Genomic DNA, 20,399 nt, shown 5'->3' with positions numbered 1-20,399 from the left:
GTTCAGATCTTACTGCATCCTCCTTTCTCTCCAAGTACCAAAAGACATCTAATGTTAAACCCTTTCCCAGTTCTGTGGCCCCCAGAACCTCCTTCCTGCCAAAGGAGGCTCTCAAGAGGGGTTCCTGAGACAAGTCTAAGGAGAGATGTGTTGCAGCACCCTGAGCCTATTAAGTAGCGCTGGCTAACAATTGCCCACATATGACTGTGTGAAGTGGCAGAAACAGGTAGCTGGCTGACCCTGCGAGCCAAGGGTACAAGGATGCAGTTTGGAGTACTTGATTACAATGTGCTCTTGACCTCAGCTGAATATCTGCAGTTATCACAAAGCTGGAAATTTATCTTCAGCAAATACAATGTCTTGATGAACAGAGATGAGCATGAACACACACTAATATAATTATGACCATAAAATCAAAAGCCTCAGAGAAACCTGCAACCAAGAGCTACTTAGTAGAGTCATTTCTACCTACTGAACTCTACCTAGTACTACCTAACTCAGCAGTCATGGCACACTCCACCTCAACCACCCATTTACTAAGTATCTGTGGATATGTGATCCGGATTTAAGTGGTAGGGCAGACATATTCACCCTGCATATGGGAATTACACCTAGAGGACAGATGCATGTGTGTCCTCAATACCTGAGACTGGATAAGCCTCAGAGGTGAAGATATGGTGACAGGATACTAGAGCAAAGACTGACAGAAATGCATCTAATGGGACCTTCATCATGGGAAATGACTGTGCTGAACATTACATTTTGCTCTGCAAAGAGCCCAGAGGTGTAATATCTGAGGCAGGAAAACTCCAACACAAACTGAAGTTTTAGCAACAGCCAAATAGAGGAAGGAATATTTAGTTAATGTTCTTTGATGTTATCTTACTTGCTACTCCTGTCAAGCCCGTGTTACATGCATTTGAAAACATAGAAGATCCTCCCATATTTGACACATCATAGTCAATTTTAGAAAGAAGGGACAGCTACAAATTTCTGGTAACTTTGTGGTAAAGAATAAAGAAAAAAAAACAATCAAAATTAGTGCCGCTAAGAACTCTATGTTCCCACACCCGAATTTACAGTTGAAAGAAAAATATTAAGTTTAAATGTTCAGATTGCAACAACTGTTTGATTTCATTCTTTAAAAGTTTATTTGGTATTTACAGTGGTATATACTCATATCACAAGGATACAGCTATCAGATTGATAATAGCTTTCTATCAGAAACCCAAGAAATAAGATATACGCAGCTTCTTCTAAAAACCTCATATGGGAAAGTTTCCTTCCAAAAGGTTGCTCACCTGATTTTTAACCAAAGGTACCAGATCTTCAGGAATATCGCCCAATGGATATGCACGGCCTGCCAAGCAGCAGCTATAGAAAAGGAGGAGAAAGGCATTTTTAATACATCCTGACATTAAACAGATTGAGGAGAACAGTTTATTTTTTGAGTTAGTTTTCAGGATGCTCTTAAAACAAGTCAAACAAATTTATTTTGTAAATCATGAAAGCAAGCATTGCAGACAGCACTGCTGTTAATACACAATAAGCCAATGCGGTGCATGAACTTGCATCCCAGGTATGCCATTCCACAGCAGAAAAGTAACGGGGAAACTCAGTATTTCTCACAAAAATCTTTACTCTTGCATTTTAGGAAGCAGGAGTAATGCAGAATCTAATGTTCATGATCTTGAATAGATTCCAGAAAGAGGAATTCATGAATTGATCACTACTGTGCAATCTCAGAATGACCTCCTGCAAATGACAGGCAACAGAGTAAGCAGCAACTGAGCACAGCTATCCCAAAAGGCACGGCAGAAAGGGCTAAAATACAGCTTTTCAGGCTACAGAGTCCTTGTTCAAGGAGCACCATGTCACACACAGGGCAAAGAACTCACTCTAACCAAATTCTAAAGACTTGGTCTTGGTGTATCAGCAGTAACTTGAGCTCCAAGTTTCTAACTTTATCCTACCTATCTACTCACACGATGTGTTAACAAGAAGCCATTGTAACTTTAAGTCAGCTGTACAAAGTAGCCATTGCTATTTTACGCAATTGCTCAGACCTTGAAACACACTAAACACTACGCAACTATATTGAGTTAAAAATCTGGTGCCACCACTAGGCAACACCTCACACACTTTCTAAAGGACCTTACCTTATATATACAAGCAGCTTGTTGCCCATTACCACCTGCTCATCTACAAAACAAAAATTATTTGTCACCTTTTCTTGACAAGACAACATACAGAGATGCAATTCTTTTTCCCAGCTGTTAGCAAAACATCTCACCTGACACACATGCAGAGTTTTACACACAGTAAGTTGAGCAACTTTACACACAGTAAATAGTACTAGAGCACTTTTCTGTTCTCCAAGACCCCTATATTGGGTGTGTATTTCCTTTTTGCATCCCTCTGTTGGAAGTGACTAGAGATACTCAAAACATCAAATATCAAAACTAGAAACCCTTAAAGGGAAAGAATTCTGTACCTGTGAGAGATTTCCCAGCATTCAGTGGAGGAGCAATGACTTTGAACAGCTTCTGTAACAAGAAAGAAGGCAGTGCTCAAGCAGCTGGAAAAGCTCATAGCAAAGAATCTGTGTGGTTTTAAAGCAGATCAGTGGGGTATCTTCCCCACAGAAACTCTGCTTTCTCACCATGTCTTACAATTAAAAGGCACAGAGGACACCAAGATGTGGCAAAGGATGATTTTTCCAGCTGATGTTATGACCTATGAAAAACCAGCTTTCATTCGATCAGATCTAACCCTAAGCACAGTCCACACGAAAAAAAGCAATGTTCAGTAGTCCCAGAACTAACAGTCAGAGCATAACTGACCAGCCCCTCTTCCTGTTCCTGCATCTTCTGCCACCAGAGATTATGCAAACCTTCAGCCTACCTAGCAGGGTCACCAGAGGGACTTTAGTTTGGGTATGTAGAATGAGGACTCGTCTACATACTTAGCTCTAGAAAGCAGAAAAAGTTATTTGTACTAGCACGGCTAGCGCTAGGTTTCTAGAAGTCCTTTTTAAAATCATGAACACCTAGAAAGTCCCCTTCCTGAGAAAAATCAAATGAGATTATAACTGCTAAAAACTGGGCTGTTTAAGACTTTCACACTCAAATGGACCCAGCTCTCTGTTTCAGCCCTACTGAGAAAATACCAGCAGTGCTTCCATAACGAAACATCTTGATGTTATAACTATAGGCTTCAAGAGCAATTGGTATAGCAGGCACATCTTCAGGATTACCAGCAGCAGCATCAACAGGACCTTCAGTTACAGCATTACATTGAGTCCCATACTTACTGTTGATAGATCACACCCAAGTGCTAAGAACAAAGCCTGCCTCAATGCAAGGACTGTTTCTAGCCTTTTTTCTGAATTCTGTACATAGATAAGTTCACCCTTTGTTTCCATTGCTCTTTAATACATATTAATATACTATTGTGTCAGCAGAGGAAGAACAGCATGAAGGAAAAAAAGCATGAGGTGTTCATAGAACCTCTCACACCTACACCCCCATTAATCCCATTGTGCAGAAAGTTGATGCTTTCTCAGCACATCTTGCCACATAGGCCAGGCTCACCACCAGCAACAAAGCTGTTAGCACAGTTTTGCAATGCAATCTCCTTAAGTCATCATGTTATTCTCTTCTGCTGCTTTTGTTTTATATTTATTTTATTAACATGACTAAATTTCCTGCTCTAACTTTGCAAAGCATTGCTACCTCAGCAGGGAAATTTGTGTTCTAAAGCACAGTAATTACAAATTACTTTTCTCCTCTACTGCATCTAGTCAAATAAAATGCATATATTGTACATGATTTCCCCCTTGAAATGAAAAGGAACAAGAATATATATACACTCAATGAGAGGATAATGCACTGGGTTTGAAATGGTGTTTCTCAGAAAGACTGTGTGCTGAACACACAAATAACAACTCACTGCACTGAACGTCTTTCCTACCTCCATGGGACTAATGAAGTCATTCATCCCACTGTTGTAGACATAGATCATGGCATCATAGAGATGGTTTTCCCAGCATAAAAGAACTACCTGCAAGGCAAACAAAGCACAATGTAGATATACAGCTGCTCTTAGCTCTCAGTTTTCTCATTCCCCAGTCCCTTGAACACAATCTCTGTCCTTGCATTTGCATCATCCGACAGTATGATTTAAAGCAGAATGAGAATTTCCACTTGCAGAACTAGTCTCTGCAAGGACCCCAGATCCCCAAAGGGACTATCCAGCTTATTGCTCACACAGCAAACATGGAATCTAGCTGTCTAGATTCTAACATTCATAACCTGCATGAGGTTAAGGAATAATAAAAAAAAATCAGTTCTTCAAAACCCTTGATTGCACTAGTTTGCCTTTTGGTTGGGTTAGTGAACCATTTTGTCAAGTTCCCAAGCTGTTCCCTCCTTGGAATGGAAAGCCATGCTGTGGAAATAAAAACTGGCCAAGGAAAACAGGACTACCCAGCAGGAACACCTCCTTGCTCCGCTAACTTTGTTATGCAAGAGCAAGTACCCGAGCAGAGCAGGCTGGCAGGCACCAAACTGACAAACGCAACTCCAGTTTTTTGTGCCCCTGCAGCCTTTGATGTTAGGTAAGGTACTCAAAACAGGAAAGACTGATTGTGAATGTCAGACTAATCCTGATGGACTAGTAGTTTCCAACACATTCAGCTGCTGATGCATTAACCTATGTCAGGACACAAACTGGGGGAGCAAAACATGTTTATAGGAGCATGCATGTTACAGGATGGACATAGCCACGCTAAATAATTCCCATATTTATTGAATTTGATCCCAGGGACACAGGGCTAAGTTCTGTTTCAAATTGGTGACCAAAAGACATGAATGGTTGGGACTATGTAAGTCTTGTCTGTTGAAAGGTGACACCTTGTTTTCCACATGCTATGCTGTGCTTAAAAGCACAAGAAGTTTGCATCAGTGACTAGGGGACGTAGTCATTTATTCAGAGGAACTCAATACGGTATGCAGTACAACAGCTCACCTGCTGTATGTCTAAGCTGGTGATATCCATATGTACAATGCAGGCTTCCAAATTTTCCAACCTATTCTTGTCTTGGAAGTGAAGCAGCAAGTCTTTCATCACTTGAGCTGTGATTCCCATCAGCTTATCACTTAAGATATATGGCTCCAAGCACTCCAGAAAGATGCCTTTAGCTACAGAATTCTCACTCATTTTATCATATATCTGGTTAAATAATAGGTCCCTAGGAGGAAAGAAGTGTTTAGTTATCAAATAATCTTTTAAAAATCTCCTTACTTATCTATTTTCTGAAGGCCCCAAATTAAACACCATTTTCTCTGTATTTCTCAAACTCAGGAGCTGAATGCCCTGTTCAGCTCCTATATTGATGCAAGTTACAGGCAGCTACACAGAATAAATCGGCTATGGATGTTGCAGCAAAAAAAATGCTGTTAGCGAAGAAATCATGATGACAGGAAAATCTATCAAGGCAGCTTCTTTCTTAAGGGGATGGTGTGGGGGAAACAGTTTGAAGCAAACTTTTCTTCCTCAGCACATCAATGAAAATTTAAGACACACTTTTCTTTGACTACTGAGTACCTTGACTTTAGTATTGGTTTTTAAGCATTTCTCTAAACTGCGATGTGAGATATGATGTGACGATGTGATACAATTCCTCTAAACCATGTGGTATTATAGGAGACAGCACTCAGGACTACATGCCCTGGTGGTCTGCCTTGGGAGACAGGCTTGCAAGCTCAGACTTACGTGCGCTGGAGTAAGAGACAGTAATCAACTATGACAGGCACCACGTCCTGTGGGAGAAACATAAAAAAGGTAGGGACTGGCAAAAATCCTGCCAAATAGCACAGCCTGCATAGCACAAAATGAAGCCTGGCCAATACGGAGCAGAATCAATGAGTTATTTGAATCAGCTGGTAGCTGGTACAGTTACAGGTTTTCCCGTATGCTGGTTCATATGGAGGCAAACTCTAGTCACACTTCTATAGAGGACAGAGGGCATACAGGTTCTGTTCTGCCACTGAGCCGTAACTAAGCCCTGATTGCATTAGTGCACACAACAGAGGTGAGAGTTCAGGTGAACCACAGCAATATTTTTCAAAAACAGACAAGTAATTTTTGCAGCAAAGCAAAGTCTGATTAAAAAATTCAAAATATCTATACAATAGAGTCCTCTGGAGCACCATACCTGAAAATGTTGCTCCATAACCTGGATTTTTCCTTGGTCAGGACATTTCTTCAAAGTCCGATCAGCATAATGGAGAAGGATTTCAACCATCTGAATTACAATAAATAAGAAAATTCATTCAAATCCTACACTAGAGGCCCTACTTGGTAGCACATTTAATAGACTGACTTGGGGGTTGGCAGCACTGTAAACTCTGTTGTCCCATTTTGGGTATGAACTACTGTGAGCAGGAAAGAGAAGAAGAAAGAGGCTGCCAAGAGACAATGGCATGACATGGCACAGAAGTGGCCCAGTGGGATACTGAAGGTCTTTAACTGACCAAGAAACTGGGCAGCCAGTCTGCCAGCAAATTTTCAGGGACATGACCACATCCTGAAGCACAAGGCTCATCTGGGCCATGTTTTTACCCAAAGCTTAAGTTCTAATATCTTAAACAGCAAAACTTATTTACCTGTAAATAAAATATACATGAAGAATGAAGTACAGCTGAATAATTATTGCAATAATTGTGTATTTTAAACATACCCTTCCCAGAAAAAGGTTTCTGTAACAACTGAACAGGATCAGTTGAAGAGTTTATGCCGTGTCCATGTATACATGGAGCGAAGTTTCCATCCTGAGAGTCAGCAAGTTACATACTGATGGACACTTGCCAACCAAAGGTCAGGAAACTCTGGAGTTACCTACAAAAAAGGTTTCTCTCCACTGTGAGGGGACTAGAGATCTCAAGGCCTGGATGATAATGTCACATTTTGATTTGCTAATGCTGCAGATTTTATGCCAACCTTTACCCAAAAGGTGTTTCCAAGTCTATTCTAAAATCCTGCTCACAATCTTAGCAAGAGAGGCACGTGTACGCGTTCTAGAGTTAGTTGGATTAACTTCTGGAAGACAGAAGCCATTCCTTCCAGGAACACAGTTAGTATCACATTGGCATACATGAAAATCCAGTTAGGAAGAGATCAATGACTTACTCTGTCTGCAATGACCGCTTTCCGCTTGCTTGTGTCCCCAGACAAGCCTAGAAAGAATGGGGGCAGGGAGGGGAATGAAGTTTTTCTCATCTAAGCTGCCAGTGGAAATAAAAAAATCCCACAGTTCAGATGCTAACACCACTACCCTTAAGATGCAGAGGTCAAGATATCTAAATACACAATTTTGTGTTCTACTTTTAGCCCACTCTTCTTCTGAAGAGCTTATTCTCCCAATGTAAAGAATGTTCCAGCACAGGAGTGGCAAGAATAGATCTGAGTGCTTTTTAACGTTGAGAGAACAATTTGAATGGAGGACTTTCAAAGACTGTGTACATGAAGCTAATTCCTGGAGGATGCCTTGATGCAAAGAAGCTGAATTAAGTGCACTATAAGGGAAAAAAATTCTTAAATGCCAATTCAAAAAGACAGTAATTCTTTGAATACTGAAAAACTATATGTTTAATTGCATTATATCCATGCATTAAAATGAGACACATCTTCACATACTAGCAATTTCACAGCAGGAGGATCTTATCCTGAGAACTTGAGTCTCATCTGTCAAAACCATCAGAAGTTATTTGCTGAAAAGTCAATGTGTCCAGTCCAAATCAGACCGTTCAAGCAGCAGTTTCTGGCATAATTAACATGTTTATTGTAACAAGCTAAGTGCTCACAAAGCATCCTCCTTCATAGGAAACATGGTGCCAAAACGCAGCAGTTCTTTCAATCAGTTTTATAGTCAGAGGAGACCTGAATGAAAGTACCTGTTTGGCAGAGCTGACAGAATATCACACTGAAAATTCAGGAATATTTTAGCAGGCTAGATATTCAACACGTGGATTCACCTCCTTCATGGCAAAGTGACAACAGATAGGAGTCACAAGACAGACAAAGTCTGATTTTCAGTTGAAAACAACAGGCTACTAAAGGGACTACAACTGTAAAAAAATCAAACCAATCCATATAAAAGTGTTGTTTCTGCCAAACCCAAAGTAGCACATCCTACTTTATCTTCTTCAATTCAATTATCTTCCTTTTTTTTTTTTCCTGAAAAGGTGATTTCTGTACATGCATAGGTTTAAAACCTTCCCTAGTGGCTTCAATTAAAAAAACCCCAAACCAAAAATAAAACCCAAACTTACCTACTACAGCCTTTGCTTTACCTTCATAAAAAGACCAGGCTAGAGCCAGGGCATCAGTGAGACGCTCTTGTTTCAGAAGGTGGTCAACTCTCTAAAATAACAAGTAATATTGGACCTTAGCATTACGGAAAAGATGATCCCCTCCTATTTAAGATCAACATTTCCCAGTGGTGGGTCATGATCCCTGACAGCAAGGGGACAGGAAACCTCAGAAGCTCTCAACACATTACAGTAAAGGACAGTATCTCAAAAAGATTCTCTCATATGTACATTTTCTGCTGGACAGTTAAAAAAGACTAAGAAACGTCAGGCCCCAGTACATCAAGTCCCTGTGGCTACATTTTAGGTCAGATGCTTGATGGATGGAGACCCACAGCATCAGTGAATGTCTGCAATCACAAAGAATAAAAATTTTCCATTCCCCATTCTTTTCTCATCGCTTCAAGCACAACGAAAAACTCTGCCATGTTTTCAGCATATAGGTGTACTCATCCTACCCTTTATTTTCTCCTGAGCTCACAGTTTCTGCTTTAAGGAATTATTAGCACACAAGGTCAAGCACCACTAGTCTTGGTATGTTAGGTCAAAATATTAAAGTATTGTTTGAGAGAAGAGAGATTCTGAGTCTCAGACCAGCGTTCCGTACTGCAGCAAAAACTAACTCTCAGCGCACACCCTGATCTCCCACACAGTCAATTACAACTCTTGAGTAAGTCCCCTACAATAGAGGCCTGCAGCACAACAGAAACCATACAGTAATTTAGAAGAAGGTTGGCTCAGAGCATGTAAGTGGTGATTAACTTCTGAATTCTAGGAAAGCCAGTACATGGGTCAAAGCAAGACTTTTCATTAACAGTTTACTAAACCAAAGTCGGTATTGAATGGCTGGAGGGAAAACTAGCAGAGGAAAGTGATCTTGGTACCTAAAAGCAGCAACTGTATAAAAGTTGAACAGAGCTGAACCGCTGGTATTTTATTAAAGGTCCTGATACAATGTCACATGGAAGAGCTTATAATCATGGATGAGTACAAGAGCCGTAAAGCAGGTAAGAGGAAAAATGGTGAAGGTCGCTGCTTAAAGGAGAAATGTGAGACTGGAAAGAAATTACTATTGGAGTTCCCGGAGAATCAGCCTTGAAGCCCCCTTCTACATAACGATTTGGTGAACTAACTTGGTATGAGCTGAATTTACAAACAAAACAAAGTCTGAGAGAGAACATGCATACACTGAATAAACATACTGCAAAGTGATGATCCAGAAAGGAAAAACTGCTCTTTTAACTCAAGTGAAAAGAACAACTCAGGAACAAATAGACTTAAATAGATCACTAAGAACTTTAGTGTGGAAATTGATAGGGTTTCAGCTGTCAGAGAAATGATATTCAAAAAAAATCTTCTACCAACAGAAACAAGGATTTAAAACCCAATGAACTTTCTAGGTAGTCTTTGATGGATTTTATGATGTAGCTCCTGCAGCAGCTGGAGACAAAATACAGTGAACCAGATTTGCTTCCATTCCTGTATGCTTATCTGGCAGATAGAAGGCTTACACTTACACAGTCCCCCGAAGTCATACATTGCACTAACTCCGTCTTGTTAACAGAAGCTGAAACATAGCAGGGCATTATGTCTTGCTTGGGAACAAGGTCTCCATTCAGCCTGCAAGTTCATGCAAGCAGGAGTCCCACTGCATCCCACCATGGAAAGCAGTGTACCTGTGGTGCTGGCTGTGTGTAGCAATCAGGGATCCTGAACGCAGTGCTCAGAACATGCTTCACGAATGCTCCCTCCCTCCTCTCAAGCTATATTTAAGCAATTCAAACCTACTAAGCTGTACAGTTTTCCTCTCAACGTACCTCTCTCCAGCTTCTCAATGTCATGACGTGAACAGACTAGGGGGGAAAAAAAACACGTTATTTACTTATGGTTGCTCATGCAGCCTGTGGTATCTCACAGACCCACCTTCTACGCTAAGTAAAGCAACCTTCAAGCTTGGCATGGCAGAAATAATTTGGATGTTTGTATTTAACAGAAAACATCCTTTACATGGCCTTACAACCCATCTGCTCCAAGATACCATCCCTCACTTCTTCCCCTACTTCCACATGCCATCCTACAGGCCACCTCTCTTTGCCTTTTCACAGACAGCCTGCACTGGAGGACAGGAAAAGTGAATAGGATACTCCTTTTATCATTCCATGCAATAGAGTCTAGTTTTCCCTGCTGTCTTATTTTCTTCTGTTTACTCACCAGCACATTTAGGACAGAGAAACTGAAGCTTTGGACAGAAGAGATGTCAGTAAAGTAATGCTAAGTCTGCCCTGAAGCAGCACGAACCAGGATGCTGTGAAACTACGACAATGTCTTACTTAGCCCATACCTTGGCTAAGACCAAATTATTGCACATTTCTTTAATCCCATGGCATAAGTGCACAAAGAACCCACCCCTGATTCACATCTCCATAGAATAAAAAATTGCCCTTTTCCAGAAGGTGAGCTACCATCAACAGTGAATGCCCTGTATTGTATTAAAAACTCCCCACATTTACCTTAGTTCCAAGGTAAAAGATCTGACCACCGCAGCTGCTGATGGACTGATAACAAGCTTTCTCTCCAACCAATGCCTACAGGGAGAAAAATTATGTGCAAGTAAAACTGCTTTTTGTTTTTGTAAAGTTTCCCAAGAAACAAATACACACTTCAACTTTAGAGACACTTTGTAATTCAGAAATCAAAATGAGGATTGGGAGAGAACAACACAGATTGCTGGGCAGTAGTAAGTAAAAAAGCTCTGCTGTCATTCCTTCCTGCTTGTGAATGCAGCTTAAAGTGCTACTGAGCTCTGGCTGCCCAGAAAACATGACGGAGTCATGAGGACCCACAAGCAGTGCTCTGTATCTATCCTCAGATGCAAAAAAAGTTATGGGGGCTCTTTCCTTGCCATCTGCTTCTTCACAAATCTTCCTCAAGAGCAAATGAGTAGGAGACACAGATGGAAAGAATATTGTTGAAGTGAGAGTTGCTACAATAGAAGTTTGAATGCCAGTAACTAGTGTTCAAAAGGCTGTATATGGGCACATTTACAATGTGAGAAATGGAGGATCACATCAAAATTAGAGATTTTACCACAGTGCATGGGCAGTGCTTGCTTCCCACTCTGCTGCACAGTTACACAGGCTAGATCTGTTTGTCCTGTACTTTTCTCAGTCTGGTCAGGTAGGGAAGCTTCCTGGATCTCTTCCCACTGCTGAAAAGTGTGTCCATTCCAGGGACTGTGTTAATAACAGTTCAACCTGCTCAGCACAGGACCTAAGGCTGAGGTAGCAGATATTCCCTGCATCTTTCTTTAAATGCTGCAGTAGAAGAATGGGGTCTGACAGTCTTCATCCACAAACCCAGGCATCTCTGAAACCAGAATATCTCCTACGGGAGTAGCAGCCTTGTCTTAAGATTTACCTTCCAGAGTGTCTGCAGAACTAACACAGGAAAAGGCACATTTCTGATCCTCTGAGCCATGAGAAAAAAAAAAAAAGCTTCTCATCAGAAGTTGTCCTTGACTCAGTTGCTCTGGAATAGGTTGTCCTGTAATTCCTACTGAAATGCAGGAAAAGAGACTGCCTGTTTCATATCCTCAGTATTTCAAAATGGCATTATAGACTCCAGATCTCATCTGCCACTTACAGTCTGTGAATTAAGTAGGGGTCTTTTCTAGACTCACAATGGCATTTTAACAGGCAGCACTTATTTGAGCCCACCAGTTTTTCAAGCCACATATCTCTCACTTTGATGGTAATCACCAGAAGTACTCACAGAACACTGCAGAGTTTCTGGAATTGAGTGAAAGGCTCTGAATAACAACATATCCTAGCAAGGAGAGCTCATATACCATCTTAGGGCCAATCTCTAGCTATGTTCTGTGAGGTTGTGCCTGGCAATTCCAGATCATGTGGCAGGCAGTGCATAAGCTAACTTAGACTAGACTCCATCTTCCAACTCTTTCTTCCTCAATATGCATCTGCAGCAGACAGAATGACACCAAGGCTAGCAGTGTGAAGCATATAAAGCAGTGAAAGCCAGATAAGCATCAGCTATGTAGATCTAAAGGCTGTAAAGACTCCTCATAGATCTGGCCATTCAGACTGGAAGAAGCACTCTGTTCCTTGGTGCTCAGAGGGAACCATGACAGAGGGGTCTTTTTTATGAAATCCTGCCATTCTCCATTGAAGACACTTTTCCTTAGGCTTCTGGAGCTGAGTCATGACCATATGCTGGGCTTGAAATTGTGGATCCAAACTACAGACCCACATGAGCCTGCCGCTAGTTGTTTGGGCCAGCAAGTCTCACAGGGCTATAGCAGAATTGAATTGGAACAATATCGTCCAGCTGTGGAATTTCAGAACCCCTGGGCTATCTCTGGTGAAGCACTGGGAGGCTTGAATGCAAGGGTGGAAGGCCCTTTCCTACACACACTCTTGGCAAACTGTTTCCAAAACAGAGAAAATGGTTTTCTACTGAAAGCAGTAACTTGTCCCACAACCATGGCTTTAAAAAAAACTCACCAAAACAAATACCACATCAAAGTGAGTCTGCTGCAGAAGGCACAGGTGGGTTACAGGAGCTATCAGGAGCCACTGAAATTAACACCTACTTCAGGAATAAAACATGTCCAGACACCACATGGGCCAGGATCAAGAAAAAAAACCCAAACAAACCAACAAGCATGGAAGTCAAAACAAAAGAAAGACAAATAAACAAAAGAGGAAAAAGTAGAAAGCACAATGTTTGAACTGTTGCAACTTCCCACTAGTATGGATGTTTTTGGTTTTTTACTTCAAACAAGAAAGAAGTGTAGTACCTACAAGCATAGGTACTATGTTTCATCCTCTCCACCCCTGCATGACAATCTAGGAGACAAGGGCAGGGAATGCATGTACTGCACAGGCACTGCTACAGCAGAGTATTTGTGGCATACAAAGTAGAAAAGCCTATAGCAATCTCTTGAAGAATAAAGCACATTAGCTTTTTTCCTGTACAGAGCATTCCAAAGCTTGGTAACTTAAGAGCAGGTCTTAAAAACATCAGTGCACAAGAGGAAACATGAACTGTCTGTTAGTTGGCCACATCACTGCCATGTATGATTTCTGACATGCTTCAGAAAGGCTTTTTTCCAAAGCTCCAGGCTTCCACTTAGGGCATATCTGAAACAGTTATCTAAGACAAGCAGGTCATTTGCGCCTACCAGGGCTTCACTGACGTTGCCTCCCGTAGCCAGCGATTTGAAATGGCTGCTGTTGTAGACTAGCTGAACTTCTGAGATCTCTATGGTTTCCAGTTCCTCCTGTGTCTGACGATCTATAACGTGCAGCTTCTCCACACTGTCCAGAAGCACTGCTGTCCGTGAGTTTATCCACTGAAAAAGCAACAAATTCCAGATTTCAGCAATGCATACACAATTAGAGGCCAACTAAACAGGCTCTGGCCATATCCCTGAGTATCGATACTGGAAGTTCTAGGATGACTAGTAGCTTTGTTACTATACATGGTCACTTCACAACAGCACTCATGCATAACTCCAAAGGTAAAGATAAGGAGGCTCCTTCTGGAGTATCAGCTTTAACACTGAGAAAAATTACAAGGAATCTTCTTCACATAACACCTGTAGACAAATGGCAATCCACCAGAGCTCTTGTCCTCTTGGTGCACTATTTATGCTCTGGCACACTTTCTATCCAAAGGTCTCAAAAACAAGACTACTACAACACCTGTTCTCAAATCCCTTAGGATGTAAATATGGCATCACAAGGCATTAAAAAGAGAAATAGTACATCTAAGTTTAACTCAAAGCCTGTCATCCATATTCTGTGGCTTCTACTTTTATGTTCAAAACCCTGCAAATAAAAAGGCTTTTTTTTTTCTGCTTTTACAGTATTTTTTTTTAAACAGCCAAGCGTATGTGTTAACAAACTTCAAATTCCAGCTGATGTGGACATCCATCTTGGTATTTTGGTCTTGCATGTTTTACTCGTTGTATTCTGTAAATGTGTTTTAGAGTTGAACAATTTTTTTTGTTGAGAGCATCATACAATTATGGTGTTTAGCAAGCACTTATGTATGCACACACTAGAATTTTACTGAGCCGATTACACAGAAGTTTGCATTCTTTTTAGTGAAGACATAGAATAAAAATCTTTCTGGCCAGATCCTCTCCGGGTCTGGAAAATATCTCCTCCAAAAGGCTACCCCTCCTTCCCAAGAAAGGGTCTGGAAAATATCTCCTCAACAAGGCTACCCCTCCTTCCCAAGAAAGGGCGGTATTGTTGCTACTAATGCTACTAATTTTTTATCCTTTAGCTACTAACTTGCTGTTTTACTTGTGCTGGTTTTCCACTGAGTCCCAAGTTTAAGGGCATTTTCAGTTAGTTAGCCCCAGACAAACACAGCCACTTCTTATGCTACATTTTTGAAGCCAATAGTATAGAACTAAGGGCTATTGAGATATTTACAAGAAAACTAGTGCAAAAAAAATTTAACCATTCTATAGTATTGAGACTTACAGTAAAGTTGATGAGGTCATAGTGTAGATGAAGCTGCCTCTGCTTAGTGACATGTATTGCACCAGTATCATCTCTCTTTACCTAAAAGAGAAATTGGACAAGGCTGACTCAAACTCAAAGACTTTCTTCAGCTCAACCTCTCTGTACCCAGAGACCATCACACCAACTCCAGGAGTCTGAAGCAACTCTCAGACAAGCACGCTGAGCGTGCAGTAGCAGCACACACACTTCTCAAATGGAGCATAATGTCTCACTTTAAAAAGCACTCATCTAAGCGAGGAAACAGAAGGCTCTGAGCAGGGGGCAGTAACAATATATGCCCTCTGCTGGATCAATTTTAAGTCATTTATTTGTACTACAAGGGTTGTATGTCATAAACAAGCTGGCACTACATGTGTTCAAGGGATTGTTCCCCCTTGCCCCGCTTCACACATTATATAAGGCAATTCAGTTTCTAAAAGGAGTGCAAACCTTCAGCACTCGTACAAAGAGCACCGAAGAAGGACTGATTCTCATTCACTGACTCCCAAGGTGCTCAGCCCCACTGGAATAATGAATTGAAGGGAGATGTTGCATGACAACTCCCAGTCACGGGCTCTCTCTCGTTCTCATTACAGAACGCTAGCGTGAAACTGGCTTTAATTCATCATCATTAAAAAAAGAATTCTGCAAAGAAAAAGAAGGGTTTTTTACATTTTGACAATTCAAAGCACAGCAAGAGGGACCTGAATTCAGGTAACATGGCTGCTGTTTAGTAACCTATAAGCAGAGCAGCACCACTGGCCATAGCTGAGCTGGGTATGTGCACAGAGGCTCGTGCTATTGCATGCACAGACATCTCCAGCAAGACAGGCTTAAACATATACCCTTTTCTTTCTCCCAAAGTTTACCATGAGAGAAGATAGAGGAGAAAGAGGATTCAATCCAGACAACGCAATCTCTGGGTGCTTGAGCAAAGCTTAAGGTCAAAGATGATAGCAGAGCTGGGAAACAAACTTAGCACTCCAAAGCCAAAATGCCAGATTTTCTGAAGCCTAGGTACTGCTCTCATACTGAAATCAGGCATGAAATCATCTGCAAACAACCTTATCTACATGTGCAACTTCTGCAGATCTAAACAGGACAAGCGGCATGCCATAAAGTCACATGCCAATAGGACCTGAAAGCTGTTGTCTCTTAGTGGTTCATACAAGTTTTTTCCAGACTCATGTTTTAAAGCAAAAAATAAAATGGTATCTCAAATTCATGTGATCTCCTTGAAAACAATCCACATTCTTCTACCTCCAGTAGCAATGAGATAAGCTGCAAATCAACGCTTCTGGAACACATAAAGCTTGTGCCTCCAGATTCTCAGGGAAGGGCACCACTGATGCTGAACAGCAATGACCAACAGGTTTGTTTTCCCAAGCTGGTTGCAAGCTGCAGACACCCCTAGCATGCGCAGATAACATACTTTCACTGAGACAGAGGCTCAGTCAACTGAATATGTGAATAAGACATGTCTATCTGAAAAGCAGCATAAAACATCCAAGGCTTACCAGAAGAAAATGAACGACATCTCCTCGACAAAATGCAAGCATCGGGTTCACAGAGTTCTGTACAGCCACAAAGTGCCACGCCAGAAGAGGGACACTAGAAGGGTCCATCTGTTAGACAAAAAGCACAGCCAGTATTTACAGTAAGCAAGGCAGAACCTCAGTTCCAGGACACATGCTGTTCATCAGCTGCTACTCACTGACTTTGCCGTGTGCACACACAGGCTGTAAAGCAATTTCCTGGTCTGCCGGCAGCTGAGCTTGTGCTCTTTGGTCCAGCCACACAGTTTAGGGGCAACGTGTGTCTCTTGGCAAAGTGGATGGCCAGTCAGAACAAAACCCGTGTCCTAGCTGCTTAATGTAGATCCAGTCTCACATGGATCGATGGACTATGACAAGCTGCAGCTTGCTAGCAGCCTTGTCTCCATTCTCCCAATCTAACATATACCACATCTTCCCCCAGCTGCTTTTCCAAGAGGAATTATAGCAGTGACTAGTGGAAGTGAATAATCAAGAGTTTAGAAGACTCTTTAGTGCTCTGATTCCACTTTGTTTCTGTCCGTGCAACTAAGGGTTCTATTCTATGGTTATGTAAAGCAATGGCCCCAGTCTGAGGTGACTGTAGCCATAATCAAGTCAACATCCCATCTGTGGGTGCATCCAGGCTGCAGCAGGGAAGACAAGAAGCTGAGAGGCTCCTGCGTTCCTCCCCTCCTACTTATTGGAGAAACTCAGCATCTTTACATAGGTACAGCTGAAAGCAGCCTTTTCACCTCCTCTCTGCCCACAATCTGCACACATCAGACCAACAGATTATCACTGCAATTCCAAAATGCAGAGTTTACTGCGTGCTGATAAAGTAGTAACACCAAACAACTGGTCCTAATCTCATCCCCTTCACTCTAGGAACTGTTTGTAGCCATAATTCAAAAAGCAACTGTTTGGCTTCATTACTCACACGACCGTAGGGAAAGGTCATCCACACTTTCAGAGATGGCTTCAGGCCAATAACCAGTATCTTCAAGGAAAACAAAAAGGCGAAATAAAATGTTTGAGTATATACCAGAAAACTTCTCCTTTGTGATTTCTCACACAAAGACTTCTGCAAGCAACAAGTTACCTTTGTCAGGGAGGCCATGGCCAGCAGTGAATACTGGGTGATAGGATGGTCTCTCAGCTCAACTTTTGCATGTAATGGTTCAATACAGCAAACTTCCCCCTTCGAGCCACTGAAGAGACATCGAGATTCACATGTTCTCACTCCCATAACCCTCCTGCAAAAAAGAGAAATCAGCTTGGTGGCCAGCTATCAAGAAAAAATCAGCCCAACAATCTCATGAAATCTCAAGAGTGATCCTTCATAACTATTGTTTTTAAAAAGTCATTTACACAGCTCCAGGGATCACTTTTAGTGTGTCACTGGAAGCAGTTCCATACAGCTTCTCAGATACAGACAAAAATTCCTTAAGATCTTATTTAACAGTAAAGTTTTGGAAATTCCTGGACATGATCAGACTCCCTAGACTGTCAATCCTTCCTCCTTGTCCCTCCTCCTCTTGAAGAGGCCAAGAAGAGAATGAGCAGTTACTGCAGGGCAGCTCTCACTAATGAAACAAGGAAAACCAAGAGGCAGCACTTTTATGACAACTACCAAGAGCCCACAAGGAATGCCTAGATTCTGGCCAATACATTGATACTTAATAACTTAGGTTATTCTTTGATTATTACACTGCCAGACAGCATCTTGCTTCAGCTGTGAAATTATACTGCAGCCCTAAATTACATCTTCAACATTCAGACAGTAGCTTTATTGGTTCCAATGGGGTTTTTTGCTTAGGTTTTAGAAACTATGATCCAGCATTAGTTTTTTGTACTTTCTATGGGTACTTAGAGTTATTGTCTTACTTAAATGACAGTTCAAATACGGAGCCTCCACTGTCATTGCAAATTGCAAGCGTCGGGTCATCTGTAAACTGAGCAGATAATTAGATTAAATGTGGCACTAAGAAATAAATTATAAAAGAGTTTTGATAGAAGAAATGTATGCTACGGCATTATTAACAGTAAACAAAAGTACAAGCAATGTACCTACCAGAAAGACACCTTTAACATACACAGTTAAGACAGTTACTGGCTTTTTTATGATGTGTAAGAAAAGCAAGGTTTTATGTTTCATCTTCACCCCTCCAGCAAGCCCTATTGCTGGATTTTGTTACCAAAGTCGCATTACTTTCTATTGCAGCTCAGAACTACAGCATACCAAAACCTGTGTTACCACTAGAACAGCTCAGAGCCTCAAGCCCATGAGTTGGTGCCAGAGCTAGTGAATGGGCTGCAGCCACAAACAGACCAAAATCAGAAACATCCAAAACTACTAATGATACCAAACAATCAAGATAAGAAAGGGTCACAGCCACAGCTGAAGCACCCTTCTGGAAGACTCTGCAACCCAGCACCTAGCAGCACAAGCATCTGGGCTGTATAGCAGTGTTTGAGTACTCTTCAATGCTGGTACTGCCATCAGGTCATGAGCTAAAGAAGGAAGCCACTAGGAGCAGAGGACCTGGGACAGGGGAACATTCATCTTTATGCACAGGGCAAAGATGGCAGAGAAGGAAGTGTGGAAGATGCAGCAGTAAGGGGGCACCTTCACGCCCACAAAACATTTTTGGTTAGCCAGGTCAGACCAACCAGTACATGAGAACCTGTCCTTGAGCAATGTGCTCCACCAGACCCACTACATTAATTCCATGTGTGACACTGTATGGGTCTGGGATGTCTCAGCAAGGTCTAGGAAAGGAGAAGAGAGAGCAGAGTTTGGGTGATGCACCAAAGTTACTGCTCTGACCAGGCTGCCAAGGAGCATTATGCTCTGGTAGGAGAGGTCCACATAAAACAAAGCCATGCACAAAATGAGATGTGAGTTTCTGTGTGTGACAACAACACTGTGTTGAACAAGAAGCCATAGATGATTTCTCTTTCAACCCAAATGTTCCCAACAAGTTATTTGAAAAACTGCTGACAGAAGCTTCTTTCTACAGTTCAGACTCTTAAGTTTAAAGTTGGCAAGTCATGTATCCAGTTAAAACCACTGCAAGTTTTAGAGAAATCTATTCTAGCAACTAATTTTTCATAGATTTTGGCATCAGAGAGAGGAGTTATAACAGAAAACAACTGTTGTTTGTTACAGTACAACTCACAGCCAATACTATTTCAGCTCTCAAAATACCCAGGTTGTTTTTTAAATAGAATTCCTGATCATTTTTCTCACCTCTAGGTACTATTGCCATATAGCTCCTAAGTAGCTGCTCTCATCTGTAAATTTAAAAGTACTACACAAGGAAAGTCAACACATCTGACTGAACACAAGTGTGTTTTAAAGGAAAAAAAAAAACTAGTATACAAGGAGTACATGTAGTGTTTGTTACCTTGATGTGCAGAATGGCTGTTCCTGGCGGGTGGGCATCTGTTATTGATCGTAGCAGCTTCCCACTGGCCAGATCCCACATTGTGATCTGCAAGCAGATTGTTCTCAGTACACATTTACTGCCAAGGGGTTCTCTCCATCACCTGGTGCGTTAGTACATCAATAAACTGCTATATTTCCAATATCATCCTGGGTTAGTAGGGTCTTCATATCAAAGAAAAGTGATCTGCAATCTGTTCCTACCCTGTTTTTACAAGCAGTTTACTCATTTGCTTATACTCTCATCGACTAATATTAGAGTTATCTTCACAACTCTGAATCATGTCCTTTCGGCAAGCTCCCACCACCTGCCTGACCTCACTCACCTCACAGCTATCTGCCTGATAACACAATTAAAGAATGTAAGATAACTTTGCTACCACACAACTGTTCAAAGTGGTTCAATGCATTTCTCTCTCACAGAATCAGTGAACAGTTGAATAATCTCTGCTGACACCCACTAGCAAAACTCAAGCATCCCCATGGCTACCATGAACCTTGTCACCCCTCT

The 20,399-nt window shown here is 41.5% G+C and overlaps 1 protein-coding gene across 8 annotated transcripts in view; it reads right to left on the bottom strand.

Annotated features, from left to right (window-relative positions):
• The window catches only part of VPS8 (VPS8 subunit of CORVET complex), an 89,957-nt gene that overhangs the window by 49,582 nt on the left and 19,976 nt on the right, over positions 1 to 20,399 (bottom strand). For 3 of the 8 annotated variants that reach the window (XM_082319522.1, XM_082319519.1, XM_082319523.1), the window contains 18 exons: positions 19,851 to 19,937; positions 18,328 to 18,395; positions 17,543 to 17,696; positions 17,381 to 17,440; positions 16,426 to 16,533; positions 14,888 to 14,968; positions 13,573 to 13,743; positions 10,883 to 10,957; positions 10,190 to 10,225; positions 8,334 to 8,424; positions 7,192 to 7,238; positions 6,218 to 6,307; positions 5,776 to 5,822; positions 5,029 to 5,251; positions 3,973 to 4,062; positions 2,495 to 2,546; positions 2,160 to 2,202; positions 1,302 to 1,374 (listed from right to left, as the gene is read on the bottom strand). In XM_082319522.1, the coding sequence (XP_082175648.1) occupies positions 1,302 to 1,374; positions 2,160 to 2,202; positions 2,495 to 2,546; positions 3,973 to 4,062; positions 5,029 to 5,251; positions 5,776 to 5,822; positions 6,218 to 6,307; positions 7,192 to 7,238; positions 8,334 to 8,424; positions 10,190 to 10,225; positions 10,883 to 10,957; positions 13,573 to 13,743; positions 14,888 to 14,968; positions 16,426 to 16,533; positions 17,381 to 17,440; positions 17,543 to 17,696; positions 18,328 to 18,395; positions 19,851 to 19,937 (1,596 nt within the window). The remainder of the gene's footprint in view (positions 1 to 1,301; positions 1,375 to 2,159; positions 2,203 to 2,494; positions 2,547 to 3,972; positions 4,063 to 5,028; positions 5,252 to 5,775; positions 5,823 to 6,217; positions 6,308 to 7,191; positions 7,239 to 8,333; positions 8,425 to 10,189; positions 10,226 to 10,882; positions 10,958 to 13,572; positions 13,744 to 14,887; positions 14,969 to 16,425; positions 16,534 to 17,380; positions 17,441 to 17,542; positions 17,697 to 18,327; positions 18,396 to 19,850; positions 19,938 to 20,399) is intronic. The other 5 variants (XM_082319525.1, XM_082319524.1, XM_082319520.1 and 2 more) reach the window with 4 other exon arrangements.

Source organism: Platalea leucorodia (genome assembly GCF_965183815.1).
Source record: "Platalea leucorodia genome assembly, chromosome: 8".
Lineage (NCBI taxonomy): Eukaryota > Metazoa > Chordata > Aves > Pelecaniformes > Threskiornithidae > Platalea > Platalea leucorodia.
This window is presented reverse-complemented; position numbering and strand designations above follow the sequence as displayed.